Source organism: Gobius niger, assembly GCF_951799975.1.
Source record: "Gobius niger genome assembly, chromosome: 5".
Taxonomy (NCBI): domain Eukaryota; kingdom Metazoa; phylum Chordata; class Actinopteri; order Gobiiformes; family Gobiidae; genus Gobius; species Gobius niger.
In genome coordinates, this window is record NC_136856.1 from 9030065 (window position 1) to 9057500 (window position 27436).

Sequence of the window (27436 nt, forward strand, 5' to 3'; positions counted from 1 at the left end):
CGCCGAACCAGAGCAGCATCCGGGGCTTCAACATGGTGATCAAAGTCTACATAGCATCGTCCTCCGGGTCCACTTCGGTAAGAACAGCAGCATTGAGCACTGTACCGCTATGTGTTTGCAGACAGGAGTGAAGCAGCTGAACTTATATTGAACTTACAAAGGAGGAATATTATAGGATTCATTTGGCTTGTGACTCGTCATTGTTGGGCTCGTGTCCAGTTTGTGCATCCCTCAGACTTTGAACAAAGACAAACACTTTTTTAACCAAAACTTTTTTTTTTTTTTGGAGGAAGTGAGCCTTGGCACCCTTCTCTCTCAGCTGTGGTCTGCCACTGAGCTTCCTGTACTGACAGTGTTTGCAGCTGACATCAACTCAAACAGGAAAGGCTCAAAGTATCTCACATCAGTAAACAGGACTAAATGGCTTCAGTGATGCCGAGAGCAGAGCAACATGTTTACGAGTTCAGGGGATTAGTTGTGGTGGCGCCTTGTGCTCACTTCTTGTAAAAGTCCTAAATGTCAGGGTTTGCCAGTGCTTTTGAGCAGAGAGAGGAATGACGGTGATGCAATTCTCCAAGGGCCCCCCTTCCACAAATGCAGCTGGAGCCCAGGAACGCCTAAGCCTGCAGAGTCCAGACACAACAAGGACCTTTCGGATCAGGAGTCTGGTGTTTCTCTCTGTGGTGCAGGCTGAAGTTGAAGCCATGGCCCCAGTGAAACAGCAGGAAGTGACCTCGTGTTGCTCTGTGGTGGTGCATCAGCAGCAGCGAGACTGTTGGTGCTTGTAACGTGTGTGTTGTTGGTGTGTTACACAGTCACAATGAGCTTACAATCACATGGGGCCGGACCACTTTGTATGAGTCTTACCTTAACCTCTTAACTCCCGCCTGAACCGAGAGCATTTTCTCCAGTTCAGCTTTACCCAAATCCTGTAGGCCAGTGTAACTACAAAGCTCATCTAAATGGATCTTTTTCCTCCCGTCATCAGATTTTTTTCCATCCTTTTTTTGGGGGGGTATTCAACTCACTTTGTCATTTTTTTAAATCATTTTTTTTGGGTCATTTTTTGTCACATTTTTGTCACATTTTTTGTCAATGTTTTTGTCTTTTTTTCTTCATTTTTTGGTAATTTTTTGTCTTTTTTGTCATTTTTTGTCACATTTTTTGTCTTTTTTTTTGTCAATTTCTTGTCTTTTTTGTCACATTTTTTGTCAATGTTTTTGTCATTTTTTGGTAATTTTTTTGTCTTTTTTTGTCATTTTTTTGTCACATTTTTTGTCTTTTTTTTTTTTTGCATTTTTTTGTCACATTTTTTGTCTTTTTTGTCATTTTTTGTCTTTTTTGTCATGTTTGGTCACATTTTTTGTCTTTTTCTTTCTTTTTCTTCTTTTTTGGTCAATCTTTTGTCTTTTTTGTCATTTTTTGTCACATTTTTGTCACATTTTTGTCATTTTTTCGCCACTTTTTCGTCAAAGTTTTCTCACTTTTTTGTCACACCTTCATCATTGTTTTCGTCTCAGTTCTGTCGCTATTTTCCACACCTTTTTTTCCAGAAGCTTTTGGATTGGGGTAAAGCCAAACTGGAGAAAATGTGCTCGGTTCAGGTGGGAGTTAAGGGGTCAAATCCACACACACACCGTTTGTTGCTTTTGTGGGGCTAGTTAGTTCTCTCACCTCATATCGAGAAGTTCCTGAGTTTGCATCCCAGACCAGGCGGGGCTCCCCTGTGTGTGGAGTTTGACAGGTTGTCCTCCTAACCCTGTGCCATGTTTTTAGCTGTACATTTTCTTTCAGAGGCGTTTTTCCACTTGCAATGGCTACACTAAGCCGTATGCAAAACCCTTTACCTGCAAGTGGCAGTTTGAATAGTGAAATCTTTCAATGAGATCTTCAAAACTATTCAAATACATCTGTTGCCTTTTCCAATAGTCTGTGAAATGGGATGCTGTTTCTGTGTTGTTTTTTTTCCAGAGACAGAGCAGAGAAAGTTAATAGGTTAAATATTAAAGGGGCTAGATGCAAGTTAGCCATTTTATACTCACTACTGCCACCTCAGGTCATCCATATATTAAGCTCGGCACTTCAGACCCGAATCAACACCTTTCTGAGTGACAGTGCAGGATTTTAGAGGTAGTGTGGTGAACAGGTCTGGGCTCATTCTACACCATAGGACATTGTTGAAACATGTAGGGGGAGGAAAATACTACTTTTAACATTTTTAAACTCCATATAGTCCCTTTTAAAAGACAGAGCAGCATAAAATGACATTCTCTGGTCTCTTCATGATGGTTATGTGTGATTAATCTATAGTACAACAGAAGCATTGTTCACCGAGGCCTTGAATAGCTGAACCTAGAGTTGGTAAATCTTGTTTGGTTTACTAGTGTTGATGTCGAGCCATAACAAGCTGCCATGTTGCTCAAAAATAAATAAAAAAACATGCCTTTAAGTCAGTTTTGAGTAAGCCCGTCTGTCAGCAAAGTGCATTAGCAGCATTGATTTGCTTTTCGAAGACAGTGCGGGGAAGTGTACAGTAATGATTCCCTCTTATACAGGGCAAGAGTCTGCGACCGTTCCTTTTTTAGATTCTGTTGTCAATATTAGAGTGAGCTTAACCTTTACCTGGCTCTCCTTGAAAGGTGCAATTTTGGTGTGAACATTAACGTTTCAGCAGCATGTGGCTAAACCAGTCTTTACAAAAGCTTCACTTTGTCCCAGGTCGAGATTAGGAATGAAGATGAGTGTAGTTTTGTATTAACGATTCAGTCGCAGTGTGAAGTGTGCAGAGTTCTGTCGATTTAAGCATGGATTGCAAGGCTGACCATCTAAAAAGGCTTATGACCCACTTTGGTGTCCTGACCCACCAGTTGAGAACCACAGTTACATTGATACAACATTTCCAATTCCAAAACTCATCGACTTTGTTATTAACTTCCATATTGTGGTTTATTTCCCCCTCTGACATCATCACGCAGCCCCACAAATGCACACACCTCTTACCTCACTTTACTTCCTGTATGGCAGGGGTAGGCAACGTCAGGCCCGGGGGCCAAATTCGGCCCTCCAGCATAAAACCTTTGGCCCCAAAGAGAATTTTGAAGAAACATTTATTCATAAATCACAGACCAAATATGTGAAAAGGACTCTGAAATGTGGGAAATACTGTCAGTATTTTCACATTTCCCAGCAAAACACCCCATTAGCTCCAGTGTTAATTTCGTCGACTAAAATATTTAGTCTTTATTTTAGTCAAAGTGTTATTTTTGACGACTAAAATTTGACTAAAACTAAATTAAAAGTTAAAAAACTATGACTAAAATGTACAGATATTTTAGTCGACTAAAATTAGACTAAATAAAAATGAAAAGGAGAGACTAAAATCATCCAAACTTGTATTGAGTGTCTGAAAGAGCCTCAGATCATGTAAATTCTCTGCCAAAGGATCAGCTCTGAGCTTTGTTCATGTGGAGCAGCTCCATGAAGCAGAGGAACAAGATTAAATATGATTATAATGAATATTATCAATGCAAAGTCGACTAAATTCTTCTTAAATTCAGTCGACTAAATTTACTTGCAATTTTAGTCGACTAAAACTAGACTAAAATCGAATTACATTTTCGTCAAAAGACTAAGACTAAAACTAAATTAAAATGTTGTCAAAATTAACACTGATTAGCTTATATATTATGAGCAAAACCTATATGTGTAAAGTACTTTGGGCTAAAATAGCGAGTTTCGGCCCTTGGTGTTTCGCCAATGAAGAAAATCATCCCTCCATGACACAAGCTTGCCTACCCCCGCTGTATGGTTTGTATCACCTGCAAAAACTATTGACTCCCCGGTGACTCCACAGAAACACAGCAAAGATTTCAATCGGCTCCGTTTGTGAAGATTAGGTCACACAACAAACGCTGCGCCTGTTATGTCAAAATGTCCTATACCCCCCTGAACAAAGTAGCACTAGACGTCATCGTTCTCTAGAGAAAAGCTGTGTATTTCTGAGGTCACGTTTACACAAGACTCTCATTTGAAACGAATTTTCAAATATGCAAAGGTATAAAATCGAGGCAGGTATTCAAATTCTACCCCCTTGTTTATTCGAGCAATAACAACATGTCGCAACGTCATTTCCCTGACCGTTTTTCCCGCTGCTGCCAAGTTGGTGCATACCTTCCTTATTGCCACAATAAAGTCTGCACAAAGGAGCCCTCACACCGAGTATCCGTGTCAAAGTCTTCCACTTTCTCCTCAGAATATCAGATTTACAGTTGGCCCCGTCGCTGTGGGCGTGGCACCACGTCGAGTCTATAGGTCACGATGAGCTGCCTGCCTGCGTGATATGTCAGACTTCGCTGCGAGGGGGAAGTGTTGTATTTATTTGAGAAATGAGTAGATTGGCGTCCTCTTCTTTTAACCTGTTTTGTAAAAGTGGTCTTACTTTTGCTGAGTTTATGGCTACACATACTTTGAGTAAGCCTAAGGAGATTACAATGCTAGTTTTTCCTGCAACTGTTCTCTTTTAGGCTTATGCTTCCAGAAATACCAGAATTAGCAGTATTTTATTTTGCTTGAATGAATGACAGTGGGGGCTGGAGCTGTGTCTGGTCATATTATGGCTTTATTATGTGAGCAAATTGAATGGAAAGGGATACAGTCGTAGAAAACACTCCCACCTGTGTTTATTTGTTGCTTATTAGGTGTTATATGTTATGTTTTTATGCATTTTCAGAGGAACACGTTTCTCTCTGAAAGTCTCTTCTACTTAGGGCTGGGCGATATTGACAAAAATGTATTGCTCATTATTTTTGGGGACTTTCCCGATTGTGATGATAAAGCAAAAAAACATTGTCACTGCATTTTTTTCCTCTAATTTTGCCCAGATTTCTGCCCATTTCCCCCCACATTTCTTGGCATAGGAAATAAAGTCAATATTGTAAATGACATCAATTTTTATATCATCTTGTCCACCTCTACTTCTGCACCCGCCGCTGGTCCTAGCAGCAGTAGTGGAAGGATATATAGCGTTATGTGACAGTATATGACAGTCGTGAGGTGGTGGAGTCCGCCTGACTCTGGACTCGAGTTAACGCCACTGTGTTTCAGCCAATTCAAACCTGATGTAATCAGGACTAAGCCTATTAGCTCCAACAACACTTAGTGTATTCTTAAACTTAAAACCTGTCAAGGGTTGTTGAAAGCATCAAGGCTTAAAGTTTAACCATTTTAATCTAAATTCTGTGTTATGTGTTTTATGTTGCACGTCTGCTAGTTTGTGAACCTGTTCTCAAACAATGGCAATAAAAACTATTCTGATTCTGATTTTAGGTTGTAGTTTTTAGATTGTAGTACTTTGCAACGTTGTAATAGTATTTTTAGTCTTGATAGCATTAGAGTGGAATCAGCCGTAAATGTAGTGCTCGTACGGTAGAGCTCATGTGACCTCTATTGACTGATTAGAAAACCTTTTAGTGATTGTCAGTGTCATTATAAGCTGAATTAAAAGAAATAAAAACTCACTGGGAGTCTGGGACACTAATCCGATCTACGAAGGCAATGAGCAGTATCAGCCGTTACATTCCATTTGAGATAAATGACCTTTTAGTTTACACGTTGTCCTTTTTATGTATGTCATATTTACACCAATGGTCTTCTTGTAGCAACTAAACTCTGATTTAACTTACCCCAAACTATGAAGTCAAAGTTCTTTATATGGGTTGATCTGAGAAAGCACATTTAGAGGATGTAATAATTATGAACTGTGTTAGATCATATAATTTCATGGCTGTACTGTGTCACATTTCAGAGAAAGACTGAATTAAATTTGCTGTAACTTCACAAATCTCACAGTCCGTTAAAACCGTTGAAGCCGCAGCTACTTCTCCTTTATATCACTGACAGATTTGTAGTTATTGCAGATTGTACATGAGGCTTCCTCCATAATGGGGCACAATCGAGCTATAACACGACTCCCCTAATGAAATAAATGACCTGAAGTCTGTGTGCACTTTGTATGGCCGTCATGTTTTACATACAGTAAACAAGTATCATTTCAATAGCATAGCATAAATAGCTTCTTGCCGTGTGAACAAGGCTCCTTTCCTCAACTCTCCGTCATGTGTTTTCAGTCCTGCGTCCATGTCTGCAGCCTCGGTCAAACGGACATTAACTCCTCTAACCCTGCTGTGGGAGTTGATTGAGTCAGTGCATCCTCTGTATTGATCCATGTGTGTTGTGTGTTGTGGGCACAGAGGCTGATCAATGCCTGTCGCTGTATGTCTTTGGCTGATGTCTGAAATCTGACCTTTTCCACCGATCAGTGCTGGGTCACTCACATGACGCCGTTCTGTGGTGCGGAAACCGAAGAGCAGAAAAATATCATTTTAATGCGCCATGTAAAGAGTCAATATAGACAGCATTTCTCCAGCGGCCGATGTGGATCGACTGTAATCACTTGTTAACCCCTTAACTCCCACCTTTTCTCCAGTTTGGCTTTACCCCAGTCCAAAAGCTTCTGGAAAAAAGCTGTGAAAATAGCGACACAACTGAGACGAAAACAATGATGGAAATGTGACAAAAAAGTGAGAAAACATTGACAAAAAATGGATGAAAAATGGATGAAAAAGTGCCAAAAATGTCACAAAAATATCACAAGAAATTGACAAAAAATGACAAAAATGTGACAAAAAATTGATAAAAGATTGACGACAAAAATGTGACAAAAATGTGATAAAAAATTGACGAAAAAAAAAGACAAAAATTGATTAAAAAAAATTCAAAAATGTGACAAAAAAATTACAAAAATGTGACTAAAAAAGACAAAAATGTGACACAAATGTGACAAAAGAATGACAAAAAATGAAAAAAAAAAAAATTAAAAATGTGACAAAAAAATGACAATAATGTGACCAAAAATGTGACAAAAATGTGATAAAAAATTGACAAAAATGTGACAAAAAATGACAAAAAAATGACAAAAAAGTTAGTCGAATACCCAACAAAAAAATGATGGAAAAAAAATCTGATGACGTGAGGAAAAAGATCCACTCGGTTCAGGCGGGAGTTAAGAGGTTAAACAAAAGAACTGAAATATTAGTAGTTCAGAGATTACAAGAAATGTATGTTATATAAATATCATCCAGCCACTTTACACGTGTAATATTGACATTCTCGTATCACGGCTGCTTCAGACTTGTGGCTGCACTTTCAATCTACTTTTAGCAAGAAATTCAATCCTTTGTTTGAGTTACTATTCGATATATTGTGTGTTTACGTTGTTAATATTCTGCAGGAATAGGTACAGCTTACACAAAGCCTCTTGTATATCGACAGCCAACTGAGAACTACACCAGATTTTTTTTATTTATTGTCCTTCAGTGCATCACAAAAGCAGACATTTGTGAAAAAAGGCCTTTGTGCACTGTGCATGTATATTCTTTTCATATAGGTGTGGTTGTTTTCCCATCCAACCATCAAATATGCAGTAACTATAGAAATGATAAGTTGCACAGGTGTATGTGTGCACAGAAATGCATTGTGGGTGTTGTTTACACAGTAGCCACATGCAGACAGGGTTTGCCATTGCACGTCATTGATTGAACACTGTCAAATCAGGCCAAGTCACATTGTCACCGTCTAATTATACTGTAGGTGCAGACTTGAAGTGTCTCGGGAGGTGATAAGAAATCTGCCTGGTCATTGCTGACAAATCTGAAGCCACCGTGTTGCTATGTGTGAATCTTTGCTGGAGCTAAAGTGTCCACGAAAGTAACCAGAAGGGATTAAAGAAGAGAGTGTCAGCTTACTCCGCAGCGTTCGTTATATGAACAGTGATAAAGTAATACAAGGAAATGGATAAAGTCCAAAGTAGAGGTGAGCGCTGCAGTCAAAGTGTTATTGCTTTTGCTCATGAAGATATTCCAGATAAGTTGGTCTTTAATGTGATGTCGGAATAAATAAGCAGTATGTTAAGAAGGGGTGAACCTGAGGGCACAATATATCACCAGATTATTGTTACTGCAGTGTTGGCTCAGTATCCATATAACACGAAGACACAGTATAACATAAGGTCTTCCATCTGACTGACATTTACACATTTTTAATGATACATCCTAAAATGCATGATAACTTAAACACGTGCAAAAGGTTTGTTTTTTGTAATGATCTTACTGTCCATTTCAGATTCGTAAAGGTGTGAGACAGGGCAGTTTGCTGTCCCCTGTGCTCTTTGATTTTTATATGAATGACCTGTGCAGACAGTTGAATATGTGCAAAACTGGTTGTATGGTTGGTGGTGCTTTAATCAATCACGTAATGTATGCAGATGACCTGGTGGTGTTTAGCCCTTGTTCTGCCGTTGTCCAGTAGATGTTAACTGTGTGCTCTGTGTACAGTACAGGGAACTGCAGGATGTGAAATACAACACAAGTGTAATTACGACCTGCCGGACTAAGGAGGACAATTCATTGCAGTTTCCTGACTTTAAGCTCTCGTGGAACATCTTAAATGTGTGTGATTTCGTCAAGTGCCTCGGCCACATCACAACTGATCGTTTAACAGATGCTGAGGACATGTATCCCAGTGCCGGACGCTGTATGTGCACAAGCAAACATTCTGTTTCGGAAATTCTCCTGCTCTGTACAGGTGAAACTACGTCTCACCTCTGCACACCGCACATCTGTGGGTGAGTTCTAAAAAGCCCAGTTTCCAGAAACGTACAGTTGCACACAATGATGCATTGAGAATTTTATTTAAAGTTCCGGTGAACTCTTCATGTCGAATCGAGTGAGCACTTTGCGAGCTGTCTTGAGTAGTTTCTATGCCGCCTGAATGAGTCAAAACATTTAGTGATAATGTTGTTGTCCAGTGTTGTGTGCAGTGCTGTACGTTACACCTCAGCTTTAGAAACATTATGACTGCCTCTTGAAAGTTTAGAGGATTTTATTGTTTGTTTTATTTGTTGGTCTTTTGGTCTGGACCATGAGTCTGTAATAAAAGCATCTATCTTTAGCTGTGTTTTGGTCTGGATTAAATTTTTCTTCTCTTGACTCAATTGGAAGAAAACATTTTGTTATATTTGTTTCCGTTTATTGGAGCATATTGACATCCATATGAGGGTTAGGGATAGAAACATATATACACATTTTTGTATCAACATCCTCCCTTATTGTAATGGTGATAACATTGTTTAAAGAGGGGGTATTATGATTTTTTCAGCCACATAGCACCAGTCTATATCACACTACAATGATGACGAAACCTTCTGTTGGTCTGTCAATGCAGTAAATTAGAATAACTGCCTTGTATAAAATTGCTCTTTCAAAATGGCGTAGCAAATGACTTGAAATAGGCCTCTGTCTCTTTAAGAACCTCTGACCCTTTCCGACACGCCCCCTCCACACGCTGTCTGTGGCATCACAACAACTCTGCGCTCGTTGTCTGCGTACAGTATTGAAACTACGATCGGTGCATTTTAATTTTTATTGTTGGAAAGGACCTACTGTTTATCACTTTGTGAACAATGGCCACACAGGATATTATTTGGAAACGAACCTTCCACACCGGACGCTTGGAAGGGGCTCTTGCCTGAAAAATAACTGCTGTTTGGAGGCTATCTCTTTGCATCTGCCATGCCCTATGGATCTCTAACTATACCCCCATGGACGACACCAGGATCTGCAGGAGCCCATACGATTCAAAAGACGGACATTATCTGTGCAGGTGGACAGTGGTTTTTCGAGGTTACCCGTTAGCTTGTTATAATCGACTACAGCTCATTGTTGATGAAAAGTCTGTAATAAACCACAAATGTGTAAAGCCAGGCTCATTGTGTGATCATCGTAAAGGCTGCTTCGAGTAGTTGCCGGCTTTATTGACGTTATTTGTGCATAATATACTGCCTGTTTTCAATGAATGTTGTGAAGGTGAAGGTTGTTAGCTTGTCGCGGCTAATAGTGCCTTAGCTCCGGGAGAAAACCACTCGGCTACGACTCACTGTTGATGAAATGTGAGCAATAAACTACGAAATCAACAATACAGGCTCCGTGTGTCATCATCATAAAGGCTGCTTCAAGCAGTTGCCTGTTTTAGTGACGTTTTCAATGCATAATATGCTGCTTGTATTCAGTGAATTTTCCCGTTAGCTTATCGCGGCTAGCTTGTTAGCTCCGGGAGAAAGCCACTCGGCTATGACCCATTGTAGATGAAATGTGAGCAATAAACTTCCAAATCAACAAGCCAGGCTCCGTGTGTGATCATTGTTAAACGGTTCTTTATGTGTGTGGTGGTTTTATTGACTTTATGTGTGCATATTTCTCGTTTTCACGTGATGACTCGAGGTTTAGCTTAGCATTAGCTTTCTCCGGAGGCTCTGTGCATCATCAAGGCCCAGCGCAGAACCAGACACTGAAATAAGTGTTCTTGTCACCGGTTTTAATCCTGGGTGTTTCGGTAACAGAAACACTGATGTGTGTCTTTGTAAAAGTCTGCTGTGGCTCCGGTTCACAACACATGAAGCTAATCCTCCATGATGACTGTTTACATCTTAGGGCTAGACACTGCGGGGAGGGGGTTCTGCTGAGGAGCAGTGGTTGGTTACTCGGCTGGTGACGAAAGGTCGGAGGCGTATCCTGGAGGTCGAGGGCGTTTCCTGAAGGAATCAGGCGTTTTATCCCTAAAATGGCCGCCATCAGAGTTTCTACAGATTACTCGAAAATACGTGAATGTGCCAAGGCAACACTTCAGGCATGGTTTTAATGAGGGAATGACTTAATAACATGATGTAAAGCTTGAAAAAGTCGATTTTGCATAATAGGCCCCCTTTAAGTATACTGCGCACACAACTGTGGCAGACTCTCCCCTCCAGAGACCAGCGCAGCGATGGGGGAGAGAAGGGAGTCCTTACGGTGCGCAATTAGACCAAAGGCCAGATGAAGCGTGGACAGTTTTCTGCAAATTAATTTTGCTTGGCAGCTGTACAAGGCAGGCTTGTTCAGGGAGCAGCGAAGGCCACAGGGAAAGAGAGGAAAGTGAGGAGCGAAGCCAAGTACTTCTCATTTACTAGACTTTTACTACAAACAACTCAAGCATGTTTTATAAATGTTTGAATCAATGATAGTATTAAACAATGGAGAGCATGATAACCTGCCATGGGGCTAATTACTGGTTGGTTGCCCTCTGCGGGCACATCTTTATGCCCATGTAATAAGTCTCCAGTGAGGGTTTTTCAAACAGGTGTGTTAAACTTATGCATGAAAATGGCCAATATTTTCAGCGACGAAATCTGAATAATGGATAGAGTCAGGTTTACACTTTTAGGTTTTATTACTTCAAGGTTTTATTTTGTCGATGTATTACATTACAAAAAGTAAATATCAAGCATTAGCTTCCTTGAATTGAGGAAATATATGTTGTTTTGAGGGGTTTTCACTCATTTAGACCCTTTTTCCTGATCTGACCAAGATTATTTTGCTAGTTTGATGGCATTTCAGCCTGGTTCTATGGTAAATCTCGCTTGAAATAAAAAAGTAGAACTGCCAATGGGACAAGACCATTTTTCTTACCCCATTGGCAAAGAAACTTACTTGAAATAAAGGCGAAATGAATTGAAATGAGTCAGAAACCTCTCAGAACAAGTGAAATAATCTAGGTCAAATGCCCAACTACATCTTAACTAGTCAAAACAACAAAACATTTGATTATTATTTTCAAATTGAGACATCTAAACTAATCTAGTAAATTACTTTTTGCAGTGTAGTTACAAAGGTTTTCCAGAGGGATTTTTTGATATCTTATTTGAATGAGCCTATGTTCAAAAAAACATACAAATTCCACCTTGTATTTCTTCAGTTCAAAGCTCAATAAATCTGGCTAGGAATGAGATGATATAAAATCCCTCTGAAAAAACCTTCAAAATAGTGTTGACTACAAGACTGCATAGTTTGGAGTCTGTAGGAGCTATTCAAGTGGAGATATTGTTGCAAGAGTGTAAAGAAATCATTTTGAGAATATACGCCTTTAGTCACAGATACAGACGGCATCTCGTCATAGAAGGGGGCGTGGCCTCTTTTTAGCCATTTTCTGGCGAAATATATAAATATATCACATACAAATAAAGTCAAGTCTAAATTAGGTCCATATAGATGTTTATTCACAGCAAATTGTTCAGTAGAAGTGAAATAACAGCAATCGCAACTAGTGCTAGCTAGTGTTAGCATTAGCACGACGCTAACATCGTGTTAGCATTCTCTGTTATTTATGTATTTATGGGCTGTTGAACCACTTTGCTCCTCCCCATGTCTTTGTATCTTTATTTAGAAAACTATATTCATAATTCAGCATGTGTTAAAGTATTTTTTGAATAATTAGAGAAAGTTGAGTTTTTTCTCCAAATTGTTTTCCCCCTTAACTGTTTTCAAACATGACCATATATGGGCGATTCTAAAGATGCCGTCTGTAACTATTTACACAGTAAGAAAAGACCATATTTGTATTACAGCGTCATCTCAGTCGCCTTTTGTGCTACATGTGGGTACCAAACAGGTCAATATTTGTGAATTTATATACGTTTGAAAATGCAGCTATTTACAGGAAAACTGCGGCTCACTAGCAAACAAAACGTCACACTGCAAAAAGTAATTAACTAGATCAGTATAAACATCTCAATTTGAGCATAATAATCCAAATTTTAGTTTTAATTTTAGTTTATCATCAGGTCAGCGAGGCACTGCAAACAACGGCCTGCATGAGTCAACTGCTAGACAAAGCTTTTTCCTCCTGCACACTCTTGGATCCTAACAGTACAAGCAGTAATAACTTCAGCACTAGAGGTTGAGCAGCAGAAGTCTTCCACTTTATTTGTAAATACACATGATCGGTGGCTAATGTTCCACTCTTTTAAGGCATCAGTTCAGAAGCAGCCGTTGGGAGATGCTGTTTTTGGACTTTGGTCAAAATAAACTTCCCCTTAATGGATATAAAAAAAAACTTCCCAGCTAATCGGCAGCCACTGTTCCATATCTCAGTGCTTCTCTGTTGTTATAGGACATTGCGGTTGCTTGATGTTCCTCTATCTCTTCTCTCATGTGATGTTCATTGGTCTCGTTGTTTTTTATATGAAGCCAATATGTTGCATTCAGAGCATTTTAGATATTGATGGGGCTGCACAGTGTATCGACAAATTATTCCTATATATATTCCATATAACAAACAGTTAAAGTATATCACAACATCTTTTACAATTTACAATTAGTTTCCTAACTGAGGCTAAAACAAAAAAACCCAGTGACTTTAACCTCTTACTCCCTACTGCCTTAACAGTGCACATTTTCTCCTGCTCGGCTTTACTTAAATCTAAAAATCCTCGATTGGAGTTTACGGATTATAGGCCAGTGTAAAGTCTCATTTGAAAGCTACAAAATTAGTTTTTGTTGCTTCTTCACACACTTTTGTCGTTCTTTTTTAGATGTTTTGTCAGATTATTAGTCACATTTTTATCGCTCTTTTGTTGCATTTTCACCCTCATTTTCTTCTCGTTTTGTCATTTTTTTGTCACTCTTTTGTAGATTTTCATGACTTTTTAAATCTCTCTTTTGTTGCATTTTCACCCTCATTTTCTTCTCGTTTTTGTCACTCTTTTGTAGATTTTTTATGACTTTTTTAATCTCTCTTTTGTTGCATTTTCACCCTCATTTTCTTCTCGTTTTTGTCACTCTTTTGTAGATTTTTTATGACTTTTTTAATCTCTCTTTTGTTGAATTTTCACCCTCATTTTCACCCTCATTTTCTTCTCGTTTTTGTCGCTGTTTTGACACGTTGTTCAAGAGGCTTTTGGATTTGGGTAAAGCTGAACTGGAGAGAATGTGCTCGGTTCACGTGGGGGTTAAGAGGTTAAAATGTGCACACTCTGTATTAGTCATTACTTGCCTAATTCTTTAGCCTAATTTGTTCAGTAAAATATTGCATTATTAAAGGGACTATACGGAGTTTCAAAATGTTACTGCCTCTAAAATCCTACACTGTCACTCACAAAGTTAATATAGAAGGTGCAGTTACACGCATGGCCTGAGGTGGCAGTAGTGAGTATAAAAAGGCCAGCTTGCATCTATCCCCTTTAAGATAGTTATCAAATATCTCAATTTTTCTGATATTGTGCAGCCCTAACCATTTTTTGTCACTCATATTCAAACACCTTTTAAGAATTTAAAGCCTTTTCAGCTGAAAGTAATCCACTCCACTTATTAAAAAGTGTTTTGCCTTGGCTTATGAGCTTACCCAGTCAGGAGTGTCTGAATTTGCATGGTGTGGTCTGGGATGTTCGCAGTAGTAGTGGGTTCTTTGAGCTGGCCTTATTTGGCTCGTGTTTTGACCAGTTACCTCCTCCCGAGTCCCCGGGGAGCGCTCGTTTCCGCCTGGCCTTGTAAGGACATCCTGATCTTACTCACACGCACACACGCCGCGATCTGATTGGACGATTCCCTGATCACAGCAGACACAAGCAGAAGTAGGGAGATGACAGGCAAATGCTTAAGTGTGCGCTCGATTCCCTTTTTTATCTCTGTATTGTAGATGAGTTAAACATAAGAACTGCAACGTGCCCTCGCAGGGTTTTTGTGGAGGATGTTTTGTTTTGTGTTGTAACAATTTAGATTAGGACAGACGTTTTGAACTAGAAAAGAGAAGGATGCAACTACAGTGTCTAGTCTCGTGAAAAATGACTCAGCGGTGGATAAGTCACTGTCTGAGCTTTTGCGATAGTATCACTAATCCGCCATAAATATACTGAAATGCAACCCACGCAGACTTTTTATTAAACATATTTTATCTAAACAGCCTTGTCGTTTGTTTTTAGAAAGCATCTTGTATTATGGAGTATTATAGACAAACGTAGTGACTTTTACACATGGTTTATTTTGTTCATCATATTACTGCACAGCATCAACATCTAACAATAGGTGGCGTTCACGATGTAGAATGTGATGATGTCATAATGTCAGGGGGAGGGCAGGGGCCAAAACAACTCTATGGGAGAAATACAGTTTTTGTAAGAAATCTCCACGAAAATAATCAAATGATTTTCCTCATTAGTATTTGACAGTGATTGAATTCACAAACCCGCCGTATTATTCATATGTCTGAGACTCCTTCCTATAGAGTTCGGGAATGTCCACAGTTACCATGGAGATCCGCCATCTTTGCAGCTGTTAGCATGCATTTCCATAGACTAACATTAGCTAAAACATTAGCTATAAAAAGTGGAGAAAAAAACAGTGGAACTACTCCGTTAGCTGCTGAGTTACAGCTGGTAAATACATCTAACACACTGTGGTCTCTAAGTGTTTTAATGTGAACAATAACTCCAGTATTTTAACTTTTAAAATCTCCATTAGTTTACAATGGCTGCTAATCCCATAATGCTTAGCAATATGACGTCACATTCCCGAACTCTATTGGCCAACATCACTCTCATGTTTTTGAATAATATTGTCACCACTTTCGGACGCCTTTCAGAGAAAATAATTGGACATTAGTTTATAATTGCTGATAGAGGAGACAATGAACTTTGATACAGTTTTTGTGTCATTTCGATTCTTCCAGTATTACGTAGCAAGCGCTAGTTCGCGTTAGCATTAGCAAGATGCAAACATGTAGCATCATGTTAGCATTCTCCGTTATTTATGGGCTGTTGAACCACTTTACCCCTCCCCATGTCTTTGTATCTTGTCGAGTAGAAAACTATATTCATAATTCAGCATTTGTTATAGTTTTTGAATAATTAGAGAAAGTTGTTTTCCCCCTTAAAGGAATAGGCCACCGTTTTTATATACTAAGATATGTTCTTACCTCACTTTAGTCGAGTTAATATATCCCCGTCTGGTCATTGTCCGTGCGCTCTGTCACGCAAACGGAGCACATACGCAGCCTCTCCCATATGTGACATAGCTCCGAAAAAGCTCACGATAGAAGCTACCAAGCTCTTCCACGTGTTACCTATTTAAATAAAGTTACGTGAAGTGTTTTCATGCGAAGTATATTTACACAGAAATGTAACGTGTCGATTTTATAAGCAAATAAAAAGGGGGACTATATTGTGAGGCGTAATGATACGAGGAGCACAGCGTCCGCGTAGTAACTCCTAAAGACTTCCCCCGCTCACTTCCGTCAATAACCTTTAGGAGTTACTGCGCGGACGTTTTACTCCTCGTATCATTACGCCTCACAATATAGTCCCCCTTTTTATTTGCTTATAAAATCGACATGCTACATTTCTGTGTAAATATACTTCGCATGAAAACACTTCACGTAACTTTATTTAAATAGGGAACACGTGGAAGAGCTTGGTAGCTTCTATCGTGAGCTTTTTCGGAGCTATGTCACATATGGGAGAGGCTGCGTATGTGCTCCGTTTGCGTGACAGAGCGCGCGGACAATGACCAGACGGGGATATATTAACTCGACTAAAGTGAGGTAAGAACATATCTTAGTATATAAAAACGGTGGCCTATTCCTTTAACTGTTTTCAAACATGACCATGTGGGCGATTCCAGAGAAGCCGTCTGTATCTATTGGTGGGTTTCAGGTTCTCGAATGTGATGATGTCAGTTTTTCCTATTAACAGCATTACACTTTCACAAGTCATACCTAAAAAGAAAATGTATGAATAACAAAAATGATCATTAATATCAGTCACTGAGTCCATGATCTCTCTGTACAAGACCAAAAATGTCCTCAAAAACAAAATTTTATGTCTGTATAATATTATAGGCCTTTATAATGTTGTGATGTCACCTGAAACCCATTGCGACACATTTAGATTGTTCTTATGTGTAGATTTTATTGTGTTCATTTAAACAAGTTTATTATATGTATATTGTGATAGAGCAGACTATGGCTACAGTTACTGCTGACATTTTCTCTATGGCTAAGTGAGTAGATTATAATTATTAACTGATAATATGAAACATCTGCATCATTGCTACAATTAAATACATCTAGAAGGACTTCCCTGTTTATGTTTTAATATTACACTGCACTTTTCTGTAAAGCACAGTGATAAAATGGCACGGTGACGCAGCGGTAACTTGAGCTAGAAGTGGTTGCATAGGTTTCCTCCAAGTATTCCGGTTTCCCCTACTAGTAAAAAATATGTACAATAGGTTTCGGGCCAGGACTCCCCTGCAAATGAGATGCTTAACTTTCCTGGTAAAAAAAAATGGTAATAGTGATGAAAATAGCATCTGTGTAATCACATGTTTATTATATAGAAACAAAACTTAAGTTCTATCCGTATGGGATTAGAATTACCCTGGGACCTCAGGTAAAAAATACATATTACTGATCTGCCATGTCAGAAATTTAGAAGGAAAAAATTCCCCCGATTTTTACCTTGGTTAGTTCTGCAAACTCCGAGGTCTGTGCAAATCGACATTTAGTTTTTACAATGGTGATATGAACAATCATAAACCCAACTCTAACCCCGTATACAGTAAACCACCCTGAAACGTGTAGTGTTCTCTTGGTAATTAAAGGGAAACAGGGCAAACGTTCTTTCGCCTGACATTAAATCAAACCTGAACAAGTGTCCTTTCATAGCAGCCCACGGGCCGTTTGTTGCGCTTCCTCGAGTGTCTGATAACTTCCTGTGTTCTCCCTGGGCTTCACAGATTAAAAAGCAGCAGCAGGACGTGATGGGCTTCCTGGCGGCCAATAAGATCGAGTTCGAGGAGTGTGACATCGCGGCCAACGAAGACAACAGGAAGTGGATGAGAGAGAACGTCCCGGAGGATTCACGGCCGACCACGGGGAATCCTCTGCCCCCCCAGATATTCAACGAGACCAAGTACTGCGGGGTGAGACATGGCTCTTATTTGTTTTCAGATTCTTTATTGTTTTGTCCCCGTCGGGAAATTGTCTTATGCTGTGTTTCCATGTAGCGCACTTCGACCCAGCACTGTGTGGCTGCAGTTCACGGCTTTACCTGGTTTATTGGGCTAGTACTTCCTTTTCAAATGGCCTTAGCTATTGTGAGCCGCGCCCCCAGTGATGTGCAAAACTGGAATACACGTTACTGAAAGAACAATAGAACAGCGATCAAAGCCTTTTGAGTCGCGATGAAACCACTGTGGATAAATATTGCCTTTTGATGGGGTTCATGAAATTATTCAGAGGTGCAAAGGCAAAAACTAGAGGAAAGAAGCAACTGAAAGACAAACTATGAAGGTAAACTCGGTGTAAATGTTATGCCTCACCAATTAACGGCGGCTAAATGCTATCATCGTCAAATTCATCCTTTTAAGCAGTGGTTTGAAATACTAAATCTGGTATTTGAGCCCAGTCTGTTCACGTCATGTTATTATCAGTTCAGCACTTTGGCCTATGGGGTTAAACAAAGTCTCAAAACATGTACCCGGTTGACCCTGGTCTGGCCAGTGAAGAAGTGCCAATATACTGTGTGTCATCAGTACATCTGAGATTCACATCATTTACAGATAATCAATAAAGTAAATGAAAAATGAACAAAATTTTAAAAATGCACTCAGTCTGTGTGAGGCCTTACCCTTATGGTTAGATTTTTTTTTTTTTGCTTTGTCTATTTTAACTGAAAACAGCATAGACATTCTTTCATGTGTTCTTGTTAAGTAGAAAGTTTGCACTTAAATGGGGCTAGATGCAAGTTGGCCATTTTATACTCACTACTGCCACCTCAGGTCATACTTGTAACTGCACCTTCTATATTAAGCTCCTGTATGACAGCAATTCGGACCCGAAGTAACCAGTTTTAGAGTGACAGTGCAGGACTTTAGAGGCAGTTGTGGTGAACAGGTCTGGGCTCATTCTACACCTTAGGACATGACTGGAACATGTAGGGGGAGGAAAATACTTAGTTTTAACATTTTTAAACTCTGTATAGTCCCTTTAATAATTTTCATTTCAAACAAAGCCTTTAATGTCAATGAATTGATTTGGCCTCTGTTACAATAGCGTTTCTATTCTCTGACATCACATGTATGACTTGCATTTAGCTATATACAACTGCTTTAACCTCGAAATCTTACATTGATTTAAAGGAACAGGCCACAGTTTTTCCCACACTGTGATATGTTTTTACCTGAGCTTAGACGAGTTGATGCGTACCTGTCTGGTCTTTGTGCCCGTGGAAGAGCTTGGTCGCTTCTAATTTCAACCCGTTTGGGGCTATAGGAATATGTTGGGAGACTGAGGGCAATCACAAAGACCAGACAGGTACGCATCAACTTGTCTAAGCTCAGGTAAGAACATATCTCAGTATGTAAAAATGGTGGCCTGTTCCTTTAAGGATAAATGTTGCCTTTTGTCTGCACTACAGCCGTATGTGTATACTTCTTACTTACAGTAAAATCCCGTGACTAAACCTCCAGATCAGGAGATCTGCTCGGGGCATCCCTCATGCCCTCCACTCAGAGCAGCATCAGCAGATGATACATGGTTTGATCCATATTTCCCTTTAGCTACATGTGAACTAAACTGTATGACCTCCTGTTTGTTCTTACTGGCACCGCAGGAGGAGTCAGGAAGCCTTATTGAATAAAGCTTCAAAACCTAACATGTATTATTGGGAAACAACTGACAACTGTTTGTACTAAGTTAGTTATCATATTTATTAACTTATCTTTGATTGATGAAACCTCAAGCAATAAATTTGAGTGAATGTGTTTTCCAAATTCTGAAATGCTTGTATCTCTTTTGATCCTCCCAGATACTGTCAACACCACTAACTTGAAGAAATATGCTGTAGTTTGTTTACAGTCCTTTGAGCTCTGGTCCACTCTGTATTGCACCATGCAGTCTTCCCATCTGGTCCTGGTTAGCCCATGCAAATCCACTGCAGAGCTGCTTACAGGAGGATATAGGAGGGGAGAGGATGGCCCTGTATTGAATGTCACACTGAAAGAGAGTAGCATTTTTCCCAAGATATGAACAGCTGTAGCGCTCTTTGTCTTCCGCCAGAGCTGGTATGTGAGAGTGGGAGTGAGGAGGGGGGCGTAGAAAGATACACAGTAAATAGGTGAAAGCATAACCTTGTTTACCCCTGCACAAAGGCAGGGCCGCTGAGGCCAATCTGAACAAAAAACACAGGCTTGACAATTGATTTCTCACAATAGTGTTAGGACTTTTTATACCAAACCACCAGGGACTAAACTAGAACTTAACAAGGGTGTGTCTAGTACTAGATGAGGGAAAACCAGATCAAAGTTAAACTAGTCAAGTCTTGGTTTAGGCCCAATGTGGTTCTAGACTGGACTGTGGTTCTGTATTATGCAAAATTAGTGTTTGGGCTTTTAGTACCATGTGATAATGCTATAACCAAAACTAAAAACAGGTAGGAGGGGCTTATGGGGAGATCAGTTTTGATCAATATTGCATTTTCTAGCCAACAAAGTAATAAACATGTGTTTGAGGTTATTATTAAAGAGCGGATATTGTGCAAAAAGCATAATTACCACTCTTTAATCGCCTTGTTCATCTTCACCAGACTTGTTCTGATCATTATCAATGTTGAAAGTTAAAAGCCCTTCATGACGTTTTCCTGCCTATAGAAACTTAAACATTATTGTCATATCCACCATGGTTTTTAGTTTGTTTATGAACGTTTTCTCTTTTGTCCGCCAGTGCCAGTAATGAGCTGGAATATTAATTTAAATTTATTGGCAACAAACTTCTTCTCAGGAGTATTTTGTGCAAAAAAAAAAAAACACTGCAAAAAATAACAACAAAAACAATAACTTGCATCTAAATGAGTCTTAATCTCTCTAATTTAGATTTAGTTTCATATCAATCTAGAATCGTAGATCATTTGACTTGCACTGAGATGTTTCTGACTTGTTTCAATGCTTTACTACTTTTTTCAAGTGAACTCACCCGTGGCCTAGGAAAATTGCATTTTGCATTGACAGATTTATTGTCTTATTTAAAGATATATTTTCTTACAACTAGTCAGAAATGCTGTCAAACATGCTAAAAATGAAAGTCATATTAGCAGATAAATGATTTCTCGCCAAAATAAAGCAAAATAAACAATTAACATTCAGATTTTGAGTAATTTAAATCCATGCTATATATTTGTTTTTGTAGTGTATTTCTTCTACCTTTGATTATTTAAATATAATGGTTGAGGAGATCCCTTTGAAAATACTCTGAGTGACCTCTATTGGCTCTAGATCCAAAATCTGGTGCACATTATCATTCCTCAGGTTGTTGCTGCGCAGGGGCCATTTTACAACAAGGGGACATGTCAGCCCTAATTTGTCACAACGTATAAAATGGACCACAGTAACTCAGTACGAGACCCGCAAACCCACCGGAGCCAAACACAGACTCAATTGTTAAACTAGTTGACACTAAGACTAATGCTCAATTTAGAAGCTCATTTTCAAAGCTATTTTCACACATGGAGTCCAGTTCTTAAGCCCCATGGAGAATCTTTGGGATGTGCTGGAGAAGGCTTTGCACAGTGGTCACACTGATCCATCAATACAAGATCAAGAAATGAATGGATCTTTTGATATTGCAGAAGCTTATTGTCAATGTCAATTTGTTTTATTTATAAAGCACATTTACAGGTTCTCGTCATATAGTTAGAATATCATGAAAAAGTGCATTTACTTCTGTTATTCAACTTAAACTGTGAAACAAATAGATGATATAGACTCATTACATGCAAAGTGACACATGTCAAGCCTTTATTATAATCTTGATGATTATGATTATTAGTCTATCATATATTCAGGCCCACCTTAATGTACCCATAGGCCCCGGGGCTTAAACAGAATTGTTTTTCCCTTAAAGGGATATTTCAGGATTTTTGGCATAGGGCCTCATTTCCTAGTTTTCCTGGACTAGTTTCCTAGTCCAGAGTGTTAGAATATTTTTTGGAATATAACTGACCTTGCATCACATTTTAAATGCAAAATGTGTCCAATATTCTATGGACACAGACATTTATATGGTTAGTCTGGCGTTATAAGTGATTTGCTTCAGGTGCACTGTGGAACGGGTCAGACTGTTTTTAATGCAGGCTAGCTGATACCATAGAAATGTGCTAGCCTTGCACCACGAAACTCTTCAAATATAAGAACTGCTTGAATAACAAACAAAAAAACATCTCCAGAAAATAGCAACACTCTGTATATCCAGGAAATGAGGCCCTATGTCAAAAATCCTGAAATATCCCTTTAATTCTGATAGGCCCTCGACTATGGTAGGTCCCTGGGCTCCAGCCCCTGCTAGCCCGTTGGATAAGGTGACTCTGAATATATTAGTTTCACAGTTTAAGTTGAATAACAGAAGTAAATGGACTTTTTCATGATGTTCTAATTATATGACGAGCACCTGTAAAGTTTAGAGGCCGCCGCTGAGAAGGCTCGGTCACATCTGGACACAAGCTAGTTTTAAGACAAAAGGAGCCGTTCTGAAGACCTCAAAGCTCCAGGAGGACAGAAGAGTTGCAGCAAATCTGACAAATAATTTGGTGCCAGCAAATTTAGGCATAAAGATCTTCAGATCAGATTTTTATACTTTATTCAAAAGGGAACTGATAGCCGATGTAAAGAGGACAGAATTGAAACAATGCACAGCAAATGTGTGCTGCAATCAAAGCTAAAGGCAGTCCAAAGAAATATTAGAGCGTGTGACTTTTGTTCTAGCCAGACAGTGTAGAGTGGTCTCTTGCAGATATAGTTTGCCTTAGTGATGAAATAAGAGACTCCGAGGCATGTGGTTAAATATTGCCTTATATAACCATCATACACAGTAGTTTATTAAAGAAGACAGTTGTTCACTGGACTATTATGTCAACTCAATTTTTGCGTTGTGGTGTCGGTATTGGGTTTATACATTTTGAAATTGTTGCAAGTGATTTATTAATTTTTTTACTGTGTTCAAATGTCATATTGGCGAACTCAAATTGGTTACGCAAGAAGCAAAAGTAGTTCATTGCCATTTTGTTTCACCAGTAACTTAGTAAAGATTCCTGCTAAAGGCTTAATGCACAAAAATGTACATATCGTTCCTCAGTATTTCTTTTTTTCATTTCCTGTCTCTCTTCCTTCGATCAGTGTATAATTTTCCAAGTGCAGATCAGAAATACCTGTAGGCCTAAACATTGCTCCCATTGATTTCCGGGGGTTAACATTAAATCATCCATTTCCATTGGGGTTTGGGGAAGGTTTAAAATCCAATGGAGAGACGTTGCTTTAAAATAGGTCAAACCCAGTCCTAAACGAGGCATCACTAAATTATGCATTGGACCATTCCCTGCCCTCCAAAGCAACGTGAATCAGAGAGCAAAGTGTTCCCCAGAATATGTCCATCTTAGAGGCAGCAAAACAACACATTTTGCACTTTTAGAAATGTGTGCAGCTGCTTTTCTAACAAATTGAAAATGTTTTATAATAGCACGTAATAAGTCTTTTTTGTTTTGTGTTTTCCTGACAGAACTACGAGGCCTTTTTCGACGCCAGAGAGGACAACGCCGTGTATGCATTTCTGGGTCTGACTGCCCCCCCAGGCTCCAAGGTTTGACTCACATTACATCATATTACACGATACTCTACACTCATCTGCACTGAAGTCACCTGCCATATCTTAGGTGTATTACGATAAAGTGCACGGCTTTGAAATAATAAGGAAAAAATACTTCAGTCAATTGTTTTTAATCATGATTGAATACATGGTGCACATTTTAAACACTTCAAGTAGGTTCTGTACCTCGGCCCCATCATAGAACCTTTCATGAAGAACTAAGCAACTTAATAAATCCTTTCTGTAGTCCCTCTGGGGGTAATACAAGTGTTGATGGGATGATTGAGGGGTCTTTCATCTCCCTCTGGTGTCTCTGTCCAGAAAACCACAAATGCAACTTTCCTGCCTCCAACCCGGAACACCAATACACACTAATGGAATCACGAAGATGAAGCTAGCAGGCTAACAAGCTAACTGCGGGCTAGCGCCACTTAAAAAGTATTTACAGCCAAGTTTGAGTGAAAAAAAATACCTCCATTGTGTAATTGGATGTATAATATCCCTCTGTCCCTTTGTCTTTTCTGTCAGCGTAGTATTTACTCTCACGGACAATTAACGAGTAAAAGACCGCAACATGCTACGACACCTGCAGTGCCGCTTATGGCCTCTAGGGGCATGAGTTACTTATTTTAGCCTTAAATGCTACATAAACTAACTCTAAAGCGTAAAAATGACAGTGAAGCTTTGTTTGAAAAGTACTTCATCTTAAAATATCCCACTATAAACATGAAATACAAAGAAACACAACCGGCTTTGGGTTGAATGTATGGTATTACATTTGACAAATGTTACGATATAATTAAATAATTATCGTGGAAGTCCAATCTGTACCTCAGATTTTTATTATTACATACAAAAACATTCAAATTGGTATTAATCTCATTCCTAATAAGATATTGTGGACAGTCCAGCTTCTTAAGGCGGCCAGACTGTGGAGCTCTCTCCCCACTGGACTGAAACTGCACACCAACATTAACATCTTTAGCTCAAACAGAAGGTAGCATTGACTTATTATCAAAAATGTGCCCTTATATTTATGTTATTGTTTTTCCTGTTGTAACCACACACACAGGAATGAGTTGATGAGAAATGTTCACTACTTTCTGGGAGCAAAGTTAATGCACAGTTTACAATAGCAACTATCTGCTAGTGCACAATCAATAAAAAGGCTTCACTATTAAACACACAGTGCACAAAGGTCTTTTTCCACCACACATTTCCGTTATAACAACACACTGAGGGGAAAGAACGAATTGTATTCCATGACTAGAAGAAAATCAGGCACAGGGCCTTTAATGTTATTTAGGTAATATAATGTCCCGCCTCCCTGGGATCTCATTATGTTTTAAAACTGCTCGTCCATCAGTTTCTGGTTACCTCACAGACTGACTATGCTTCTTGTGTCTTGTTTAGCAGTTCACTTAAGTCTTCTCTCAAATGTTATTGCTCCTGGACATGTTTAAAATGCCCGAACTGTACCGTGATTTTAGAAAACAAGTCACAAATTGAATCACTGTGGCAATACTTCTCACTAAATCTGCAAACTGACTCTATTCCTCCAAAATCGTGTGAACAAAAACAAAATCCTGAGGGAAAAATGGAAACATGAACAGCTTAGCATGTTTGTAGAGGTCTGAACTACAGTGTAAGCAGGTTTTATACATGTCAAACCAAATTGGAGACTGTATTTTGTTGTTTTCAGATGACATTGTGCAGCCTTTTGCGATTTTGCCTATTGCGACTAATCTAAAATTGCAACTCTGGTATTAACCTCGCAGTCCCCTTTTCCCTGCTGGTCCACTTCAAAATCCCTCATATGATTTTACAGCGGCTACACATGCTTTCTATTACGTAACTCATCCCTTTCTTGATTCCCAGACCAGTGAGCACGGCGTCTCCACATTCACACCAGCCCACAAGCGCCTCCTCTCTGTCACACGCGGTAGTGCAGGGAGGTGTGCCAGTTACTATAGAAACAAAGGGGTTTTCCTCCTTTTTCCTGGTATGGGGGGTAAAGTGCCACCATTTTAATCACGCCAATCTTTGTCACATGTGTCTCTTCTCTCTGTAGGAGGCGGAAGCGCTAGCGAAGAAGATGCAGCAGCAATAGTAGCTTTTTTTTTTTTTTTTGAAACCCATCTATCGAAGACCTTCTGGATGAGATCTGGACCTACGAGAGCTGTGGGCCTTTGCTGTTTCAATCTGTGCGTAACGTGGTGTTTTTTGTTTTGTTTTTTTTACTAATTACGTTCAGCCGTGCCTTGTCTGCTCGAGCGAAAAGAGCGACTTCAACAGCAGACAGTTGTACGCTCTCTTGTAAAGCACTCACAGCAAACACGCCACTTAATAATATCTTAATCAACATGAGCACCGATGTGAACGGATGTGTACTGTGCAGCTTTTTGTTTGGAGATTGTGTTGTTTGTAGCGTTCGTGTTTCGGCTACAGCCTGAGTTTATGTTTACTGCGTCTGAGAAAGTTTCGTCCGGTGGTTCTTACCTTGTTCACGTGGAATCGTTTAATTATGGCACCGACTTTATTTTCACTATAAGAGCCTGTTGGGCTTCCACTTGGTGCTTTGATTCCTTTCATCCACCCCAATTATGCACAATAGGTTAATGCTTCAGCTAGTTTCTCCTGACTATGAACCCTGAAGAGGTGCCCAACACTGTGTAACATTTCATCCAATAAATACAATAAAATAGAAGCACTTTTCAAAACAGAAGGTGTCCAGGGTGCTTTCCACTTTCCAGTAAATCAATATATAAAAACACAAATGTGCATAAAAACAGCAGTCGAGTCAGTGGCTACGCATCGAAATCTTGTCTGAATAGATGTGTTTTCAACAAGGGCGATGTGGCGTATAATCTCTATCACGATAAAAGAAAAGAAATATCACGATAACGACATATTTGACGATATATTGTAAACAATTCCAGCCTTTACACCTATTGCACTGCAAAAAGTCAATATCAAGCATTGCCTTAAATGACTTGAATTGAGGAAATGTATCTTGTTTTGAGCGGTTTTCACTCATTTAGACACTTTTCCTGATCTGACTATACTTTGCTTGTTTGAGGACATTTCAGACCAGTTCTAGGGTAAATCTCGCTTGAAATAAGAAAGTAATATTACCAATGAGATAAGAACAATTTTCTTACCCCAATGGCAAAGAAAATGACCTGAAATAAGGACGAAATGTATCGAAATGAGTCGGAAACATCTCAGAACAAGTGAAATAATCTAGGACATATGCCCAAGAACTTCTTAACTAGTCAAAACAACTCAAATTTGGATTATTATGCTCAAATTGAGATCTTTATACTAATCTAGTTAATTACTTTTTGCAGTGTGGGAAGATTAATGCAAAGGTATTTCATTGTTTTTCTTTTCTTTCTTTTTTCATGCTGCTCTGATGGAGCTGAGCAGAACATAAATATATATCGTGTCCACAGCGATATAAAAAACTACAACAATGTAAAAAATTATATCGCGATAACGATATACGATACAATATGGCCCAACCCTGTTTTCAACTCAGTGATGCTTCGAATGCTTCCACAACTTTGGGACGGCAAATGACCGGCCTTTGAGCTTGGGAGTGACCAGCGAGGTGTGTTCAGAGGAGCACAGAGAGATTTATATCATAAAGCTGCTTTTGTTCATGGAAAATCCTTCAACATGCATCTTTACCGTGAGCGGCTCGTCACTCCTCAGAACTCGTAACTTTGCCGGAAGCGGGACATCACCAAGCAGTGTTCATTTCATCGACTAAAATATTTAGTCTTGATTTTTTTGGTGTTGTAGAATACATTTATTTTTGCCACCTCAGAGTCTGTTGTAAACACAGCAAAACACAGACCTTGTTGTATTGTCTTCACCT

At 39.2% G+C, this 27436-nt stretch overlaps 1 protein-coding gene across 1 annotated transcript; it reads left to right on the top strand.

The window, feature by feature from the left end:
- Nucleotides 1-26064, top strand: sh3bgrl (SH3 domain binding glutamate-rich protein like). Its single transcript, XM_079556303.1, has 4 exons — nucleotides 1-77; nucleotides 17658-17843; nucleotides 23467-23547; nucleotides 25625-26064. Exons 1-4 carry the CDS (start codon nucleotides 33-35, stop codon nucleotides 25661-25663), a joined length of 351 nt encoding a protein of 116 aa, XP_079412429.1. The 5' UTR covers nucleotides 1-32; the 3' UTR covers nucleotides 25664-26064.
- Nucleotides 26065-27436: the final 1372 nt, after the last annotated feature.

Coding starts and splice junctions, on each gene's coding strand:
- sh3bgrl (XM_079556303.1), top strand. CDS start 33: ATGGTGATCAAAGTCTACATAGCATCGTCCTCCGGGTCCACTTCG. Junction 78..17,657: donor CGTCCTCCGGGTCCACTTCG/GTAAGAACAGCA, acceptor TGGGCTTCACAG/ATTAAAAAGCAGCAGCAGGA. Junction 17,844..23,466: donor ACGAGACCAAGTACTGCGGG/GTGAGACATGGC, acceptor TTTTCCTGACAG/AACTACGAGGCCTTTTTCGA.